The sequence below is a fragment of the Protopterus annectens genome, chromosome 12.part0, assembly GCF_019279795.1.
Source record: "Protopterus annectens isolate FY-2018-M chromosome 12.part0, PAN1.0, whole genome shotgun sequence".
NCBI lineage: Eukaryota > Metazoa > Chordata > Ceratodontiformes > Protopteridae > Protopterus > Protopterus annectens.
The window spans coordinates 1,255,628,159-1,255,650,573 of NC_056746.1; the positions used below are offsets into that span (position 1 = coordinate 1,255,628,159).

General features: G+C 39.8%; 1 protein-coding gene across 1 annotated transcript in view; it reads right to left on the reverse strand.

Moving 5' to 3' along the window:
* AHCY (adenosylhomocysteinase) overlaps nucleotides 1–22,415 on the reverse strand; it is a gene marked incomplete in the record, with an annotated part of 361,029 nt that overhangs the window by 196,902 nt on the left and 141,712 nt on the right. The window contains 1 exon segment of the mRNA XM_044090274.1: nucleotides 17,229–17,304. Within this exon segment, the coding sequence (XP_043946209.1) occupies nucleotides 17,229–17,304 (76 nt within the window).

Consider the following 22,415-nt stretch of genomic DNA (forward strand, 5'->3'; position numbering starts at 1 on the left):
GCTTTTATTCCAGGCTGTTTCTGGTACCCAGAAAAGAAAACTCTTGGCGTCCTATCCTGGATCTGTCTCTATTCTCAACACCTTCCTGGTGGTTCCAAAATTCAAAATGTTAACTCTCCAACAGCTGCTTCCTATGCTAGCCAAGGACTCCTGGCTGGCCACCCTAGACTTAAAAAGAAGCTTATCTGCACATCCCCATAAGGGAATCTTGCAAGAAATACCTACGTTTCAGATCAGGCTCTATGCACCATCAGTTCTCTGCACTTCCCTTTGGCTTATCTACTGCACCCAGGGCATTCACAAAATGCCTAGCTCCAGCCATTGCATATTGCAGGCAGAGAAGAATTCAAATTTACCCATACTTGGACGAATGCCTGATTCAGGTGGACAGTAAGGAATTGCTACTACAGCACCTGACATTTGTAAAGAGACTTCTAACTTCACTGGGGTACACAATCAATGGGGAAAAAAAAATCACATCTGGTACCCAGCCAACAGATTGTATTCCTACCCAGCCAACAGATTGTATTCCTGGGAGCAAGCTTGAAAACAACTTCCCAGATGGCATTCCTCACTCCAGAAAAACAAATTTGACAAACTATTTCAATTTACTGGCCACCAAAACCCAGCTATCTGCAAGAAAAATACTGCAAGCCCTAGGGTTCATGGCCTCTTGCATTCTACTAATTCCATATGTAAGACTGCATATGAGAAACTTCAATGGTACTTAAAAAGTCTCTGGTGTTAACATTCTCAGGACCTGGAAACAATGATTCTTATCATTCCTTGCCCAAGGATAGAGTTCCTTTGGTGGGCAGAGGTCTGCAACCACAACAAGGGACTCCCTTTCACTCTACCCCCTGCCGCCCAAACCCTAACAGATGCATCAGACTATGCATGGGGGGCTCACATGGCAGGACAATGCATTCAAGGCAAATGGATCACAAAGCAAATGCACCTGCATATCAATCAAAAAGAAATGTTAGATGTACAGAATGCTCGGACAGCCTTCAAAGGCCTTATTCTTCCTTGACAATTATTGGTAAATACAGGCAACACCACAATACTTGCCCATTAGTTAATTCTGTAAAGTGGAAGTAAATTATTGTGGTACATAAACAAACAGGAGGGAACCCATTCCTACCCACGCTGCAGATTAGCCATTGCTCTGTGGAACACAGCCTTGAGCAAACAAGCTCAATTTCTGCCAGGCAAACTAAATTCACTGACAGATGACTTGAGCTGAAATCTCATGGACCCACACGAGTGGAAAGTGGAACCCAAAATCTTCAAGCTTTTGAGGAACAGGTGGGGGGCACCAGAGGTGGACCTCTTTGCTTCCCCTCAGAACTATCAATTGAGCAAATATTGCACCAGAACTCCCCACAGCCAAACTTGGAAAGTGGATGCCCTGTCCTTTACCTGGGAAGACCGCTCAATCTATGCCTTTCCCCCTCTGCCCCTCCTCTCGAAGGTTCTACTAAAGATCAAACAGGACAAGCCAAGGACAATCCTGATTGCACCAGACTGGCCACACCAGCACTGGTACCCTCTTTTGCACAGTCTGACAGTGGTGCCACCATGGCACCTTCCTCAGTCTCCTTCCCTGCTGTCCCAGCAGGCGGACCAGATTCTGCACCTTCAGCTACAGACCTTGAACCTAGCAACCTGGCTCATGCCCTGAAATCATCACCAGCAACCCTCAGTAAGCAGGTGCTGGATATTTTTCTTGAGGCAAGGAGACCTAGTACTAGAAAATCCTATTTGGAAAAGTGGAAAAGATACTGTTCCTGGAGCCAGTCTCAGGGAATGGACACAGCTGTGCCCAGCTAACCTCATATTCTAGATTACTTAACAGAAATACTCCACAAAGGCCTATCCTTCTCTTCAATTAAAATTCATGCCTCTGCCATCTCAGCTCATAATGCTGAGCCACCCCTCTTCTCTCATCCTCTGTTCAAACAGTTCCTAAGAGGAGCCAAAAAGTTAAAACCCCCCTGGAGAGCTCCCACTCCAGCCTGGGACCTTAACTTTGTATCGGAAAAGCTCACACTTCCGCCCTTTGAACCTGCTGCTACAGCAAAGTTAAAATTCCTCTCACGGAAAACTTACTTCTAGGCATCACTTCAGCAAGAAGAGTGTCAGAACTGCAGGCCCTTATGGCCGTGGAACCCTTCATTATATTCCCTGCAGACAGGGTTTCCCTCAGGACTTGCCCATCTTTTATGCCCAAGGTTGTATCTAGTGTGGCTTTAAACCAGTCCATTCTTTTGCCAACTTTTTTCCCTAATCCTCAGAATAAAGGGGAAAAGATTCTGCACTCCCTAGACGTGCACAGGCAGCTTAGGTTCAATCTGGACAGGACTAAGCTTCTCAGAAAATCTGACCAGCTGCTAATCAGCTTTGCTGCAGGGGCATAGGGCAAGGTCATTTCAAAGCAAACCATTTCTAAATGGATAGCACACTGCATCCATTTCTGTTACAAACACCATGGGAAACTTACCCCACAGGGGATCAAGAACACACTCCACTAGGGCTACATCAACCTCTAGCATTTCTCAGGGGAGTCCCTACCAGGGACATCCTGGAAGCTGCAACCTGGAGCTCTGTACACACTTTCACCAAGCATTACCACTTACCTATCTTTTCTAAATCCAGAGCTGGATTTGCTACACCAGCCTTTCAGGGCCTGATTGCCAGCCCTAATGCTTCTTATCTATCTCCACCCATCCTCAGCTTTGGGAATCAACCCAAATGTGATGACTGCAAAAGTGAAACTTGAAGAACATAGTACAGTTGTGTACACTTACCATAAATGTAGATGTTAGAGTGTATTCACTGTTGCAGTCCTGGCTACCCTCCCTCCAGCCCCCTGTCTTCTCTTTACTTCTACCTATCCTTTTTGTTTGGAATATCTTATATCACTGGTATTTGCTTTTTGCTGGGGGTGTTCCATACCATGTAACAGCTTCCTATTTTGGGGGGCTCCTGACATCTGGGGCAAGAAAACCTGATGTAATGGCGTCAGCTGCATGCTTTATACCACTGACGACCGGACGTCATGGAAGAAGCGACAGCATCCGACGCAGAAATCCCAAGACTCTGGTATTCAGGCCGACTGAGGCCTACCTGCAGGCAGATAACTCAAATGTGATGACTGCAACAGTGAAAACACTAACATCTACATTTATGGCAAGTGTACACAACTGTACTTTGTGCCATTCGACATTTATATTTTTCGATAACATGATATAGATCCAGCCAACATAACACACCTGAGATACTTCAGGTGCAGCCAACATTGGGTAAGACAGCGATTCAGGTCGTAGCCTGCTACAGATCCCCAACCATGTCCCAAGGCTCACACTCCACGTTCCTAAGCACCCTGGAGAATATTAAGGTCCAACCAAACCCACACATACTGGGCGACTTCAACTACCCCTCCATTAACTGGGAAAACTACTCATATACCAATACACCTGCCCAACGTTTCCTGGAATTCATTAATTCCAATGCCCTAGACCAGCTCGTTCTTACCCCCACTAGAGGTAGCAATATCCTTGACCTGGTCATTACTAACATGGGCAACCATTGCTCTACACCAATAGTCAACTCCTCCCTGGTTAGATCTGACCAAAAACTAATCACCTTGGAAATCCACATCCCTCCCACCCAACCCACAAAGGTAACAACCATGAAAAGCTTCTCGAAAGCCAACTTTGGGCTCCTAAAAACAGAGGTGGCCAACTTTACAGCACCCATGCAAATGGAGATCAGTTGCATGACCACCAAATCATACACCAATGCACTCACCATACCCAATAGAACAAAAACAATCTCCTCCAAAAAAAGAAATCCAATCTGGTGGTCCCCTGCCATAAACAAACTCTACAACAGAAGAAGGAAACTGATGTGGAATAAGGTGAAGTCTCAAGACTGGAAAAACTCTCATCAGCCTCAACAAAAAGTTGAGATCCCTCCTCAAATCCTCTAAAGATAGCTATGAAAACAGAAATGCAGCAGACAGTAAAGAAAACTACAAGGCCTTCTACAGTTATATAAAGAATCTCAATGGCAATACCCAGATTTGCTCTGAACTACTGCACAATGGTACCTGCTATACCAAGCCAACAGATATTGCCAATATATTGGCCAACAGATTCAGTGCCAACTTTACCCCCCCCCCCCGCGACCACTCAATACCAGTAGATTGACAGGCACCCAGTATTACTACTGCACAGGTTAAAACAGCACTGTCCAAGGCCAAGAATACAGCTTCTATGGAATCTGACAATATCCCTGGCTGTGTTCTACATGAACTACAGAGTGAACTGGCACCTCATCTGTGTGCCCTGTTCAATCACAGCCTCACCTCAGACTTTGTCCCTACCGAATGGCAAACTGCTACAGTCATCCCTCTCCACAAAGGAGGAATGACTACAGACCCTGGGAACCATCACCCCATTAGCCTGATGAGACTGATATGCAAAGCTATGGAACACATCATCATGGACCTAATAAACAAGGATATAGGGAATCTCCAAACTCTGGATACCACACAGTTTGTTTTGTGAAGGGTAGATCATGCCTGCTTAACTTGGTCAACTTCTTTGAGTCAGTCACCAGAGCTGTGGATAAAGGCAAGGTGGCTCATACAGCCTACCTTGATCTAGCCAAGGCCTCTGATACCATTCCCCACTCAATCATAGAAAAACTCACTAAGCTAGGCATCAACCCCTATATCACTAGGTGGGTTGCAAACTGGCACACAGGTAAAACCCACAGTGTGGAAGTAACTGACTCAAAGTCAGACTGCCGACCAGTCACAAGTGGAGTCCCACAGGGTTCAGTCCTGGGTCCTCTCCTGTTTGGTATCTACTTCTCTGAAGTCCAGGCCAACGCGAAGGGACTCTGGCTGACAAAGTTCACAGACTATTGCAAGTTAGGAGCTATTATTCACTCCGAGAGTGATGCTGACATCCTACAGAAAGGCGTCACCGAGACCAATGACTGGTGTCACAACCATGGCATTAAGCTCAATCCAAATAAATGTGTCATCATCCCCTTTGGGAAAAACCTAGTTCCCATGAATTACCACATCGATGGTAATCCACTGAACACAGAAGGTGCTATAAGAGATCTGGGAACACAAGATGACAGCAACCTCTCTTCTGACCACCACATTTCCACTGTCGTCAGAAAGTCCTTCTATGTAGCACATCTCATTACTAAGGGTTTTGCATCCAGGTAGAAAGAGGTCATCGTCTCCTTCTACTCTTCCCTCATTAGGCCAATCATTGAGTACAATGCCCCATTTGGCATGCACCTCACTAAACACCTGCAAAAACTGGAGAGGCCGCAAAAGTACCTCACAAAGAGGATCCTAGGCCTTAAAAACTGTCCTATATGGACAGACTAAAAAAACTCCAACTATTCTCTGTCTCACATCGCCTACTTAAAGGTGATCTCTGCTTGACTTACAAAGGCATGTCTGGCTGGCTCTGTTAGAAATGCTACATCTAAAGAAATCCCAATACCTCTGCACCACACGCTCCAGAGACCTCAACCTCATTACCACAATCAACAGAACATGCTGGAGGGACAGGTTTATAACCCAGAGACTGCCCATGCTATGGAATAGACTTCTCATACATGTCAAGCAAATCACCTCACTGGCGCTCTTAAAGAGAAATCTTGATGAGTGGATGGGAAATAGAAAATTCATCCCAGGAATCACTCCAGTGGCTTTACTTGGCAGAGGCATTGGGAACTAAGGTCGGGCAGCACGATGCCAAGGTAATCCTACGGGCTAGGCTTGTAAAGGCTCCAGGGCCATTGGCCTAGTACACACTTATGAACCTATAATACTTTATTCTCCTCGTCTTCATGGCAGGGTTTTTTTTTTTTTTTTTTTTTTTTTTTTTTTTTACAAAAAGGATTTGGGAGATTTGTAAATAGGATGGGGCTTGAAATATTGCAGACACCCCTTGGAATTAACTTCTCTTGCATCAAATTGAGGGCCCAAGTAGAATGGCCATACAAAACCTCCTCATCTAAAGCAGAATTTCATCTGCAAACCTTGGGTTATGTACCCAAGGTGCATCTCCTCAAAACTGTAGCAGTGGCCCTAGATATGGTATGTGTACAATCGTACACAGGGGCCCTAGAGAGCGTCTGCCCAATCATATGCTCTTCAAAGCATGTTTCAGTACTTAAGATTCAAAACAATATGATTCAGAAAGGTGCTAAATTTTGAAGAAACGTGGCACAGTATTTCCTCAAAATGTCTGCACAAAGCAGACTATATTTTTGTATACTTGCCCATTAGTTAATTCTGTAAAGTGGAAGTAAATTACCAGATCTGTCCAATACCTTACAGTCTTTCCACAGGGGTGGGGTTGCTATTCAACAGTCTTACCATCTGGTGGAGAGGTAAATATGGTTTCTCATCTTGTATCTGATCCAGCTACAATGTATTATTTTGAGGTAATACAGTCTCAGCCTTTTTGGGGTCTGAAGACTTGACAATTACATGAAGCATTAAATACATTCTCCAAGGTTAGCAATATAGGAGGGATAGTTATAGAATGATAGATCCTGGGATCACTTCATTGGCTCTTCTTGACAGAGGCTCAGTTAATTAATCAATGGGGAGGCGAAAGCTGACACTCTGGCTAGGCTTATAAATGCCCTCGGGCAGATAGCCTAGTACCTACCTATGAACCTATGAGGTACATCCACTTGTAACATCTCCTCAATTCACGAGGAAAGTTAATCTGTTCCCACAAAAACATGTAATTCACCATCTTCAGAAAGATTTTTGTTAATGTAGGCATCTTGCTTCTACTCACTTAAGATTTCTTTGATGTCCAGGTTGTTTTGAGGCAAAAGCCTCTTCAGGTGACCCATGCAACTCAATAACCGGGGCTTTCAGGTTTAATGAGAAATAAACCACAGAGGTGCTTGTTTTCCTCCCTTTTCACTTAACTGTTAATTTCTTCAAATTTTTATTCCTGTAAATTTGCACACAAGAAAGCATTTAAAACACTTTACAGAAAGTCCAATTTAAACAAATGTAATTCTTCTTGAAGGAGTGTACTGCCTTGCATCCTAATTTCAGCCCATATACGGAAGTCCATAACACACACTATCCAACTTCTTTCACTAAGCTATAAGAAATCTTATCCCAAATAAAAAGATAACATTCAGCAATTATGAAAATATCTAATAGGAGACCCACTGTACAAGCATAAGCATAAGAGGTCCTGATTTACAGCCAACACACACAAATTCTCTCTCCAAAGAGAACAGCTTTACAGATAGTCCGCATTTTGTGACAGCCAATTTCAAGGGTAACCAGTCTCTTGACAGTAACCCTGGACAGAGTTTCTGTAAGCCACAGTACTGCCCACATACTCTGTGCAGCATTGTTATACAAGTGGATACCTATAGCTAGTAAAGAAGCTGTCATCCCTTATATTACCTCGTTCAGACAACTAGCACACACGCAACCTGCCCCGACATACTCCTTATTAGAAGTCTGGTAATGTCCTCAGGGACTCATCCCATTCTTCATCCACTGTAACAAGACTCAACTACTTCAGATTCAGTCTGGAAATCTGGGCAATATCAAAACAATTGCAAAGGTTCCAGCTACTTGTTTAATGCCAAAGGGCTCCATAAAAGTCTACATGTATACAACACCGTATGGAGGAATCTCCCACTGGCGTACACAATTTAAACCACTTTATCGCAACAGAATTTTTTTATGCAACAGGAACAGTCTGTAGAAAACATAGCAACAATACTTCTATATATAACAAACCTTTGTTCTAGAAAGCACTATTCTCCTCCAACGTTTTTTGTACCTCATGAGGACAAGGAATATGTACCAACTGTTCCCTCCCCTGAAGGGTTTTTCCTTACAAACGTAAGCTGATTACAGAACTCCTTCAGTTTGCAAATGGGGGAGCAAAGATATTCACACAAGTTCAGGTGCTTTCCTTTAAAGGCATTATTGTGCACAAACTAAGAAAGACAGCCATTAAACTCAAAAATGTAATTTGCCTATTGCTGTGGGCCAAAACATATCAATTCATCTGGTAACAATGCAAACCTCAAGCAGTCAATTTCTAATGAGTTACCTGTGAAAACCAAGCCACATAAATCAAACTGAACTACTTACTACACTTTAGAATCCTTTCACGAGAGGACCTTCACACAGTTCAAGGCCAGAGTCGCACTAACCATGATCACAGCCACTTCTGTTATCAACCTCCCCAGAGGAATGCCTCCTACCATCACAATCATAATCCAGCACAAAGTCCATGAAATAATCCTCAAGGCAAAACCTTATCCGTACCCCTCCAGGCAAAGAAGCCCCATGGCAACTAGCATACCTCAACAAGTAGATCTCGGTGTAGCAAGAAAAACTCCCAGCAAGAGTGGTCAACAGGTGCAGGTCTGCCAGGGCACAACCACAAACACAAGTAGTGTGCTGGACTACATTAGCATTTATTTTGCAAACTGTATACCTAATATTCAGTAGCAGCCATTTCACTGTGAACAGCTAACTCTTCTCTAGAAAAGAGATGGTGCTGAATGATTCAGATTTTCCCATGTAATCAAGGGTCAAAGTCTTAAACTAGGTCACTTCCATCACAAATGGAAAAACCTTGTCTGCCCAGAACATAATCAAAGATTTGGTCAATATAACTGATTTTACCACACAATACCCACTCAGAACGAACTTGTGACAAAGTTGCTCAAACATTTTTTATGGTCTTTAATGACCAGCAGAAAAACGATTAAATGAAGCACACAAGTGGCTTTCTAACTGCATTACATTCTGCTATAACAAATGACCACCACTGAAGGTGCTGCAGTGCCAACGCAGTCTTCATTTTCTAGTTCACTACAACAGATGAAGGCAGCACTGTAAATAACCCCACAAAGGTTACTTCTAAGCAGTACGCTAAGAGCAGCACTCACGAACATGCACTTTGCCAAGTCATAGCTTCTCTCGGTACTCAATGTTATGAAAAGAGAGCTGGACAGCTTGGGCGATCACTAATAACCTCAAATAGTTTACAAACTGGAACTAGTAGGATCTATACACAACACCCTGTGCAGCAGTACATTGCATAGTTGCACTACCACCTGTACAGAACATGTACAAAATTGCGCATGATTAATATACATGCTAATGTTAGCATTGTACAACGCAGACTGGACAATACTTCAAAGCCAGTTAAAGGCTTTGTGTGGAATTAATGTACTTCATAATCCAAAGCGATAAGGTTATGAGTTGCATTAGGCTTGTTTACTTAAGAAAATGCCTCCTCTGAAAGAGACCCAAGAAGCAGAACATTTGCCTTTCTTAATGGCATACTAAACTTATGTCAGTACAGGCAATGATGCAGTTAACACCAAGTACATGTCTAACATCCTCACAGTGCTTACAGGTTGTCCAAGACTGCTGCACATAGGAATGTTAGAGAAATAATCAATGCGACTTGTACTGCTGCAAAACGTGGTTAAAGAAAATTAAATTCTATGCAGAAATGACACTCATTGCAGATGGAAGACTGATCAAAACAGAAATCCATTTCACTCCTCAACCACTAGGTACTGAAAATTTAGTCATGCCTACATTTAAGCCACTACGACCCTAACTACAGCATTAACTACCCCTTCTGAGGGGATTATGGTCATAAAACATCAGGATTGAGAATACTTGCTGGGCTAACACTGCACATGTTAATATACCACCTCTCTACTATAAGCCAAGGATTGCTTCATTCAACCAATTAACCTCCATTGCAGGTAATGGATGAGTTAGTCAAACTTCAAGAACTCAATGTTTAGAGCGAGATTTAGTAAAACTAGCAGTGCACATCAGCTGCCTGGTGCAGAGATGGAGCCTTGGAGAAAATCCAATTGACCCAGGTGCTGTTAGTAGCATTGGAACTGGAGAAAACAGCCTAAGACACATGGCATGAACAGGCAAAGGTTAGCTTCCAAATCCTGTGTAGGTCAATTTAAGTTCCTGGCACACAAGCGCCACCTGGGGGGGCTAGTACTGTGCTGCACTGCATAGGAACCAACGCAAGAGATTTGTCAAACACTGCATGCACTAGTACAGCAGTGCAGGTACACAGACACAGACACAGACACACACACACACAGGCAGGCAGACACAGACAGAGAGACACATAAGGAGCTATGTAGCCAGGCACAGCATATCACCTGCCAGTAAATATGGGGAAGGTCAATAAGAGTATCAAACTCTAACCTCCAATAAGAGGACACCTGGTGTTCCCGACCCTGCCTCTCCCTCACAGTATCTTCTGGCACCAGGAGCCTGGAAGATAAAGGTGTCAACTGGGGCATAGCTTGATAGTAAAGGAGGTAGAAACCGACATATCACACTTACCAGAGGAGGAAACTCAGTGCATCATTAAAGTCCACTGGACTTTAACATGGTAAATATCACCAGTAAGGCCCTCTTTCACTGCACAAACCAAATCACCAGCCTTTCCTCTACATCAACAAATCACAAGAATAATGAAGGCGCACAAGGTGCAGGGGAGTTACGGCAGATTATCTGCCAGGCAACATGAAAAAGGCTAGAATAACTGCACTATGGAATGCTGAAGTAGTCCTGCAATGAATATAACCCATTACAAAACTACTGAAAGGCTACTATATCAGGTATGCAAGACACAAAATTGCAGTTTCTAAAAATTAAACAGACAAAAAGAATGTAAAGACTTTTGTTACACCACTACAGCATTTTTCAGGTGTGAGTGTTCATCTGTGCTCCCAACATCCCTGCAACTTCTGTATACGAACTCAAAGTGCTGTCCCCAGAAAAGGGAGGAATACTCAGAGGTGCAGCAACCTACTGCACTGCATAAGGTTTTATGTATGAACCCCTGCAGTTCTGGTGTTCTAAGGATTGCAATTAAGGTTCCAGAAGCTCAAGAGGGACCTTATCAATTATCTAGGTTTCTGTTCATTTTAATATCAGTGATATACTAAACCACAGTACTATAATACTTTTTTTCCATGTACTGCACCCTTGACATTTTTACTGTAAAGAAGTGCAACTGAATAAGATGCAAAACTTTAGGATCGATACAAAATCAGTGCACATTATGGTCCAAAATAAAAAACAGCACAACCCCATTAAACAGCAAACTAAGGACAAATCTGTTCTCATATCAGATCAGTTTAATGAATTTAAAAGTTTCTTAATCTGAGCACCGGTATATTATAACAAAGTCCTTAAAAGGAAAGATACCTAGCCCAGTGACAGGAGTACAATCATAACCATGCACTAAACCATACAATGATATGCCATCTACCACTGTCTTACATATTCTCTGCTGCTTAAAGACAAATTACTGTACATATATATACATGCAACACAGCATGCTTCATGACTGTTTCTTGTACATCATATACAAGAACAGTACTTTTGCATTTAATCTGATTTTACAAGTATTCTACCAAATAGAAACTTAAAATACCTTTACCTTAACACATTTGCCATTAACAATGATGATCTGCACCCTTAGAGAAACACAAACAAAAAAAAATGCGCACACAAAAAAAAACGCGCACACAAAACACAAAAAGGACACAAACGGTGTGCTACTCAAAATCAGGTCATGCTAAACTTAAAGGAAACATTTTGGCAAACATTAAAACACATGCAAAGCAATACAAGGCAGACATTACATTAAGATCTTCATTCACACAACAAAAGTGGACAAAAATCACCCCAATATCATCTACACTGGTGGTGTACTGTGATAATGCAACTACAGCCCAGGTGACCAGAGTCAGATTAGCTGCTCAGAGAAAATGGGCACTTCCACCCAAAGGGAGGGAAGACTGTCCTGACCTGCTGATGTAGCCTCTGCTAGATGGCAGAGAAGTGACCGGATGTGGGGATCCAGTGCAGGGAGACATGGGTGGTAGTTCTTGGTACTAGTCAAACATGGGTGGTACCTCCTGATACTAGTGGAGGAGCAAGGATGTGCAAACAAAAGTGCATAAGTGGTCCTTCTGGTGATATAAGTGCTCACTACCACCAGGGGAGGGGTTAGACCATGCACAATAAATAAATATGTTCTGTGTCCTCTGTTATCCTGGCTGCCAAACAACTCCAACATTTGGCTATATGGCAGCCGCCTCCCCCGGAAGACTTGTCCCAATGAATCTGCAGAATATGTTGCACTGGTGAACAAACCGGCATCTATGTAGGTGAGAGGATGGCTGGCTGGGCAAGCAGAGAGAGAATAGTAAAACATCCTAATGTATTGGGGTGCTTGCCTTTAAGGAGTAAAAAGTACTAACATCTAAGCTTCACAAAGACAAAATTATCCAATCATAAAGCATCTGTTGAAGCATTCATATACCTAAATCTCAAAATGTACTTGGCTTAACAGTTATTTTTGGAAACAAAATATTTACTTTCCCCATTTAAAAAAAAAAACAAACTTTAACGACTACAAACCTTAAAGATACAGCACCAGAATGTTGTGCTACAAAACTGCTGTCTAACTCTTAAAACCAGCAAAGGCAAGACAACCAAAACAAAAAAAAGTGCGTTTACGCATAATCGTAAAAGCAGAAGTGAAAGCGTACAGTATGAAAGTAGCCAAAGCAAATATTCAGAATTAAACTTGCATGAAGTTATAGGACTTGCCCAAATTATGCCAGGTGTGTGAATGCAAGTGACATGAATTCAGTCTAAATAAAAATACTAAAGTATATGATATTCAAGTGCGCCACTTCACAGTACAGAATGGGCAATGTGAACATCTTCACCCTGATTGGAGAACAAAAGCTCTCCATCAGGGTGTTAATGGACAGGTAATGCCCAGTAACAAAGTCCTCCACTTCACAACGGCACATCAAGCTGCAGTGAAGCTTGGACAGGGGAAAAAAAAAAAAAGCAAAGAACCACTTACTTACAATCATTAAATGTGGCTTTCATGTTTAAAGTGTAACATTTAGAAAATTAAATAAGGTAAAAAAAAAAACAAACAAAGGGCATGTGTCTGCCTGTGCATCTGTGGATGTGAAAGCATAAGTGACAGAGGGAGGCACCACATACGAGCGTCTTCCAACTAAAAGAGGCAGCCCAACAACATGAATCTACTTAAATTTAAGTAGGGAACTCTAATGTCTGTCATTATTGGATGACTTTATCCTCAGGTGATTTACAAGTAAATCGATCATTCTACAAGGGACAGCGTAGAACTATTCAGCAAAATCGGGGATGATAAAAAGGGTCTATGTTAAATGTTTGAACATCCAAAGTGTCGAACATTACATGGTCGAGACCAAATGTTCGACATTTGGATGTCCGAACATCAAATAAAAAAAAAAAAAAAAGTAAAAAAAGAAAAAAACACTAACAGCGTAGGCTGGCAAGCACCCCTGCACCCCCCACCCCCCCTACTTAAATATACCAACTCAGAGACCACACTTCAGTGCAGAAAAGTGAAATTTTCCCTATCTGCACCATACAGCGCCGTTGAAAGTCTATCTTCGAACACTCAAAATTTAGAACGTTTGGTCTCGACCATGTAACGTTCGAAATTTTGAGCGTTCGAAGATTTGTCAGGTACCCAATAAAAAGACATGGGGGGAAGAGTTGCAGTGCTTTGCATTCTATGCTTTTTTTTTTCTTTCATTTGCTCAAAATGAAACATCTGAAGTGCATTCACTAACTGCTGGGCTTAAATATGTGCATGTATGTGTGTAATATTTTGAATGCAAAATACTTCCTCCAACAATTACATATGTTGCAGCAAGTCAAACAATAAGCAATGGAACTGCATCAAAAATATAAATATACAGTAATAAAAAGAATCCAATAAAAACAATTACCAGCCCATTCTCTAAGCACAATAATACCCTCCAGGGGTGTGCACCACTGGTTGGGCATTTCCTCAAAAAATGCATCCAGTCAGGCATTACTGTTTGCTTACGATAGATGGAATCTTGCAGGTCCTGCTAATAAACCTCTAAAAGCAAAGGTAAAAAAACATCTTGGGAGTGGTTCTGGTTATATCACTACTTAACTCAAAAGCATATCCACTACTTGAGTGAAACAATATCAGACAAGAGCTATACACTTAGCCTACTAACATGGCAGGCTTACTACTGCCCATACTCTGGTACTCCCTCCCCATAACTGGCTTCGCCTCCACTAAGGGAGTCAAACTTCAAGCAATCCATCACTATTGTAGCTTCAAGCAGAAAGCTGCAACACGGCCATGAAATTTAACAGGCAAGCTGGCTTCCAAAAGTCCTAAAGACTCTCACTGCTCATTGGCACAGACTTTAGGTCCTCCATTACAGCCAGTGTAAGGCCTAACTAATCTTCATCTGCAGCTACTCTATATTATTAGTCATTTAAGGTGTTTAACTTCTCAACTATACTTTTGTCATAGTGTCTACTTTCTCACTGCATTTCATATTTTGCCTGTTTTTTTCATTCTGTAACTAAGGTGATTGAAACAGGGCCCATGTGGTCCAGTTCACCTTCTCACTATCCTGTCCTGATCATAGGATTGCACATTGCTCCCTACTGAAATTTCAGCATATGAAATGCAAAGTGCTGATAAACTGAAAAAAGACCAAAAACCCACAGAATGGCAAATCTCAAAAAAATGCATTTCTCCTTAACGTTTTGCAGGGGAGCAAGCCCCCTGCACCCCCCAAACTTTATATACATACACTCCCACCAGCTCACAGATCACCTTACCTCTGAAAAAAAGGGAATATTCCAAGAGATGGCATCTCAAACATATATGCAAGTCTATTCTTTTGGCCATTTGGTCTCCGTATTTTGGATTCGCTCTAGCAGGTCCCAACATTTCAAATGGTCACCATATCTCACTTTAACTGGTTTTGTGTACCCTTGGTAGCTCATAATATCATTGTTAATCAGAATTTTGATAGTCTCACACCAATTAAGACTGCATAGGAAAGACCGAAAACATCTGCTCTTTTGCAAGTTTACTATCTTGACCACTACAGTCCACTTCTGGAATAATTACTGCAGTGTTCCTTCCATGTATGAATTGAACATGCATCCTGTTTTCCTTGAAAGTTTTTGCCTTTCAGAAGAAAAGACTTATGGTCTGAGAGGTGTACAAACAAGGAAAAACAGTTTCTAGAACACTTCCACTTCAAAAGCCTCCAACTTTTTATTTCTCCTTACTGTTGGACTGAATTTCTGGCAAGATGCAAGAGGGTGTGAAGACTGGTGGAGATGGGTGAAGACTGCCTGCCTAGCCAAATAGAATTTGATACATAATTCTATCATTTGTAAATATAAATGTAAAATACAGGCTTGTTTCTTTAAATGAAAGAAAACACTGTAAAATGTGAACTTCAAGATTGTAGCAACATTGCCATCTGCTATAAGGAAAACTAAGCCAAGCATTTCAAATATTCTTTGAAACTGAAATTATGTTTTATATGTTCTTTGATCTGTAGAGCTTGCAGTCATTTGGTCTGGGCTATCACATTCTTTCTATTGTTTTAAACTTAAGGAGTAATTACTAGAGTGCACATATGAAATGTCTTTTATTGTTGTAGTTTCCTGAGCAGGTGTTAAGATTGATAAATAATGTAGCCTGTTGGCCTCAGAACTCCAGACCAAGTGTCAAAATGATGTAATGTGTATACTGGGAAAACCCAAGTGTCAAAATGAAGTAATCTGGGGGGGTCCAGCAGAAATGTTTGAGTGATTTAAAAACTACTGTTGAGAGAGAAAGACTGTAAGCATTCCGTCTTGATATCCAACCTCAGCACTGCCTTGCTCTACGAAAGTAAGTTACTTTAGAAGTATGTTTTCTTGTAGAAATAGCAAGGACTATAAAGATTAGACTTAAGTGTTTTTCTGTTATATCAGAACTTTTCTACTGTATTGTTTTAAGTTTCTGTGTGATCTCTGAACTCTTGGATAGCACTGTGGTGTAGTAGTATTGTCTTGTGTTTTAATTATTTATTATTAAATATTTTAAAAAACTCTTACCTGTGGCTGGTTTGTGTAGAGTTAAGCTCTAGAGTACATTGCATATTTATAGATTTTATTGTACAAAGCCACTCTAATAAGCCTTAGACTGATTAATCACACTTACCAATTGGATAATAATATTGCACAGTAATAATTGGACACCCTTTTAAGGGCCTTTGGGTAGCTGATAATATTAGCTGGTGGTGGCAGTAATTACTACCGTATAGTCTGGGTAAAGGGGCACAGCTGGAGAATCTGTGTCAGCCTTTCCTAGGAGTGTCTGTGAAGTTGTATAAATACTTCTCAAAGTGCATGTGGTGTGTCAGCTACCTGGGCAAGGACACGAAGCACTGGTGGGACAGACAGGGTACTGAAGGTTAGCTTGCCAGCTAGGCTGAGATCTGGACCCTATAGCTGTGCCAGTGGGGAGTCTTATTGGGGACCTGGGAAGCAAGGGAGCAATCAGCCCCAGACTGACTGATCTCTTAAGGGAAATTGTATTTTGCTATGTAAATTTGTTATCCTTTCCTCTTATACGATATGCCCTCCGTGGTGTTAGTGGTGAGGATTGAGGCTCCTTGATTGCTGGGCCAGGACATGGCCGTCACAGAGGGCACTGTGGATTCCCATTTAAAAAGAGGCTTAGAGGGGAGTTATCTTGCAAGGAAATTAGTCCCCCACAGTAACCTTTAACAAAAAAAAAATAATTTTAGAGACTCTCAAAACTATCCTACCAAAATAAATGGCAAAAGACCAACATCGAAAACTAGGCTGAGGACAATGTACACACAAACAAGAAAGTTTTGCATCACGGGTAAAAAACTAGACAGATTATACGATGTCTAATTTATGGGCGTGCAGAAATTAGGGATCAATATGAGGAAAACCAGGCCAAACCTGCAAGGAAATGTCAAAATGCAAACTAAACAGGGAAGTCTTAATGTTGCACCAAGTTTGTAGTTTCGTAAAGTACTTGCACACCCCATTCAAGTTGGGTGTATTGGGAGCAGCCTGAAAACCCCCAACTAAAAGGACGTCATGCCTAAGTACCCCAGCTACTGTACAGTTCACCACCATAAAATATACACGATAATAACCAGAGTTATGAGAAATGTCTAGAAAAAGGCATTGGTATTACATTTTAAGAGATATGATATCCTATCTGTACAGGCACACTTACCAGGAATGCCTGCCTTGGCAATGGCAGCAGCTGCATGGTCCTGGGTGGAAAAGATATTACAGCTAGACCACTGCACCTGGAACAGAAATACAAAAATCCAATCAGCGACAAGGAAAGAAAGCAAACTTTGTATCAAGCTCACAGCATAAATACACAGACATGAAAGATAATCTTTCAAAACCAGGCCTTTTAATTTATTCCACCCACAATTCTTTCCTCACCCTAACCTAAATGAGGGAGTTCAGAAGTATGTAGGAAGGTATTCTTACAAGAAAAGTAATCAGTGAGGTCTGTGAAACAGCACAAGTTCACAGGCACCTGTTGAAAAGACTTGTGTAGCATTTTTCCTGTAGGATATGAACATATTGTATTTTGTGTTTATTTTCTCCCTCGTGTGAGAGAGACCGAGTGAATAATTATCCCTTTTCGATGATTTGTCAAGTTACATCTCAGCAAGGAGGCAACTCTCAGAACTGGTTGGAAAATCAACTCTTTAAAAAAACCTGAACTCATACTAGGTTCAGTCACAAACATTAACAGAGAGATCTTCCTAAAGAAAGTAAATTGCTGCCAGAGTACATTTAGAAACCACGCTGGAAGGGATTTCCTATCTACAACACTGGATTATGAAGAAGTTCAATCTCCAAGCTATGTCTGGCAAGTTAGAGCCTTGTTGAGTTTGCACTTTGAGCAGTATAGAAGCCCTGTCAGGCATCTACTACTCAGTGTAGTACCACTTTTACAGCAGGCTTTCTCATGCTTTTTTGCAATGTCTGCAGCAGTCAGACAGTGAATGCAAATGCTACCCTTGCTGGACAGGTCTATCAAGAAGACTCTGTTCAGTCATAGTCATCCGTTATCAAAACCAGCTGTAAAACAGTAGGAATTAGAGTGAAACAAGTTAAAAGGTCCACAAAAAAAGCTTGTCCGGCATGGCCAAGATGGTGATCAGTTAACAGCACTGCCTTTTAGCTCTGCTTCATTTTAACATCTGATAGGACTTTTTTTGAAAAACCAAATAGAATCTTTCAAAATTTGATACATTTATAGTTGAACATGTGCTGAAAGATTTGGTACAAAAACAACAATTTTGAAACTCTTAACTGCTTCTTCCTGTCAAGAAAACAAGAAATACTTCACTGTTTCAGAATGAGACACTAACACCAGTGTACAGGACAGTACAGTGGAAAAAAAAGATATATAGGCTATACTAAGTAACATCAATGTGAGTTATCTGTAAAGATAGCTAAATTAGAAAGCAAAATGGACTATTTCAAAGAGAAATGTAAAAACAAGTTGAAGTGTTGAGTGAATCTCAAACAGCAGTAATCACAAATTTCAAGTACAGAAGAGGCAATATCTGATTTTGATGGAAGATTACTTGAAAATAATCACACTGAATTTCTTCTGAAAACTTCTTTCATGAAAAAATAGATGACTTGGAGAACAGATCTAAAAGGAATATCAGAATTTATGAAATTCCTGAAAAAGGAGGCAGACAGTACGATTTAATTCCTTAATACCTGGCTGCCTAAAACTCTGAAGCTTTTTCCTTTGGCAATAAAAGGGCACTTATATCACCTACCAACTCATCTTAAAAACACCTTCACCAAGATTTTTCTCAAGTCAAGATAAGGATTTAGTCTTAAAAGCTGCATGGACTAATTATCCACTTAAAATTGAAGAAAATACTATAAGATTTGATAAGGACTATTCAACATTACTGATGTCAGAGAGAAAAGCATGTGTAGCAAAAGAAAAAATATTAAAGCACAAATCTTGTTTCCAACAAGACTAAGCATCCACCTTCCAGAAGTAAAGATTTTTAATACCTTGGAAGACACAATGGACTTTATACAGAAAATAAAATCCTAGAAAAAACATAAGAAATTGACTGGACTCATCAACTTTTTTGAAGAGAAATGTAACTAGAGATGGTTGGTTAATAAGACAAAACAGGAAAAAACTGAAGGATAAATGAAATTCTATGTATTTCATGGTTATGAATTCTTATTAAAGAAGTGCCTGAATACTTATGAACAGGTGTTGAATATTACTTTTTAGAAGGTAAATTACTTATCTTTCCCTATTTCAAATAGTTACTAGTTCCCCTTTTAAAAAGTTAGAATTTGATTCTTTTAGCTATACATGAAATTCAAGTAATTTATTTTTACTTAGAGTTTTAAGAGTTTAAACTACTCATTTTATTAAAAGTTAATTATGATGAGCTTACGTTAGGTGGCGCACTTTGACATCTTGGCATAGTAAAAAATAACTAAATATATAAATAAAGTTTAGTGGCATGATAACATTCACACTTACAAGTTAAACCTGGATCATACAACTGTCATTCTTTTAATGAACGTTTATATGCTATATTTCCTTCAAAAAAATGAAGGTCTGCTTTATCTTAAGCATCTCATACAAATAGTGCTTACTGAATCATTAAATGTTATTTTTTTTTTTAAATACAATAGCTTTTTAGTGGTTAACATAACTTTTTTGTTGTTTTTTTTTTTGCTGTTTGGAGGGGTTTAGGGGTTGCTGTGTGGTGTGGGGGTGGCTTGGATTCACTTGCGAGCATTATGTGAATTGTAACTGAACTGATGGACTGTTCATTTTCAAGCCCTTATTATGAAAACCAGCTTGAAACAACTTTGAGTCATGAGCACTTTTGTGATGCTGCAGGAGTTCTGAAAATTCTAAGAACTGTCCAGGTTACTTCTTCCTATCTAAATTTTGAATCATATGCTACGATGTCAATTAATACAAATTTGATATTAAGCAAGACAGTGAACTGCATTCTAAACCACTGTCAGTTATTAAATAGTTCTGAACGCTTGCAGTATACCAGAAGGATAGTTTATATACTAGCATATAGAAAGACACTTCTGATAAAAAAAAGTTAGGATTGTGTTTCTCTGTTATTGCCTCTTTTTAATGACAAAACTCAATACCTCAAAACAAATTATTATGGAAAAGTTTGAATCTTAAAGTTAAGATGTTTCAGATGTTTGTACAGGTACTATTAGATGTAACTTTTAAGGAAAAAATAGGATTGATTCTAACAGCACTACTAGATTAAAAAGCATCAAATATATTAGGGTAAATATAAATGTTCTATTATATGGATATTTTATCCTATAATTATAGCCAAAATATAAAACCAAGGAATGTAGTAATAGTGCAAGACTTGGTTCACAAACAGGAATATAAAGAGATCAGAAGTAAATATGTATATAGTTAAAGAACATAAATATTTCTACAAGAATGGGAGGTTGGCATAGTAATTAAGGTGTTTACCTTATAAGTACAAGGTGCAGGGTTTGATTCTCGCATGAGATAATTGGCTGAGCTTGGAATGACCCACAAGAATAGTTAGCCTCGTAATAATTTATATATTTATGATCCTGTTATCAATTTTGCACACAGTAAATAAAATAGAAAAAATATAAATCTGACCTATAAATTAATAAATATGAAAACAACTGACTTCCTATAGATGACCAGGGAGATGAGGTATAGGGAAAAATGATTGCAGAGATATTCAGTTTGGTCAACTTATAATAAAGATTCTGAACATCTGTTTAACTTTTCTTATTCATAACTCACTGACGGGATTTTTAAAACGATGATGCATACTAAAATACAAGACACATTAACATGAATCAGAAGCATAAGGCTAAACATTGTTAGTCTAATGGAGAGTTTGAGATGTAGTTTCTTCGTCTTTCAGCAAACTAGGAATACTTTATTCCATGGTAGAATGCTTTAGGGTTATACATTAGGTAATTTTATATTTGTTTCAAAATTTGTCCATAGCTGAAGATTTCATATTGAAGTTCTGTATGTAAATGTGATTTCATTAAACCAGTTTTTTCCCTCATATTAAATGTCTGATTTTAAATGCACATATAAATGCACATATATTAAAATTAATGCCTCGAGTAATCCAGTAAAGAAGGGGAATCTGTTCAAAGACTTGCAATTACACAAAGCTCAAAAAGTATTTCTTTAGGAAACACATTTACTTAATAAATATGTAAATATACTTTCATTAACAAATTATTTGGTTTTAGCAGGTTCTGGCTTTCGAGCTAAGAGGCACCCACATTTTATAGGACAGTCCACCAGTAATGCTAAAGTAAAAGTTACTCATTTTGATAAAAATGGTATGTTAAGCATTGTTACAAAACTGAGTGGAACAGTAAACTGCATACACTGCTGAACTCTTACTGGATTCCCAGGGATGGAGTTATGGAAAGTTAACTGCGGTGGTGGTGCTGCAGTAGCATTGTCACCTCACAGTAAGATGTTGTCCTGTTCGATTCTCAGCTAAAGCGTCTTCTGTGTGGAGACATGCGTGAATGGGCGTACCTTTGTTGAAGGTTGTGCGTCAGGGCTGGCAACTCGGTACGTAAAAATCTGCTGCCAATCATTAGCGGACTGGAGTTCCGCTGTGGCGACCCCTAACCGGGAAAAGCCGAAAGACACAACAACAACTTCGACAGTATAGCCTATTACATGAAAGGGGAAGTCATAATGGCTGGTGATTTTAATTGCATTTTATCAGCCAGACTCCACTGCAGGTAGAAAGCAGAGACTATTTCTAGCCAAACACTAAAGAAATACTGTAAATCTAATGAATTTAAAGGATATATAAGCCAATGAAAACAAACTCAATTTACCCATTATTCATATAGATATGGAACACAAATACTGATAAAAGTTTTGCCTCAATCTGTTATCACATATCAGAGAAGTTTCAGTTTCATGTCCATTATTGGACCATAATGCTGTAATATTTAATATTTTAAAAACTGACAATTTAATACATCACAGGAGATTACCAGCGTACATTAATAAAATAAAAGGATTCAAGGATTGGTAAGTTAAAGAGATCAAAAATTTCCTAGAAATAAACACAAATGGTGAAGTATCTGACATTGTCCTGTGGGATTCAATAAAGTCTTGCTTAAATGGAAGAAATACAAGCTGGTATATTAGCAAAACAAGAGACTGGGAAAAAGAACTGAATACACTACAGCCAAAGCAGACACATTAAAAGTTAAATCTAAACCCAAATGATATTATCAGTTCATCTGAACTTAAAAACTTAAAATACAAAATATGTTGAAATTCTAAATCATAGTTTCAATAAACCTGAAATTTTAAATTTAGGCATAT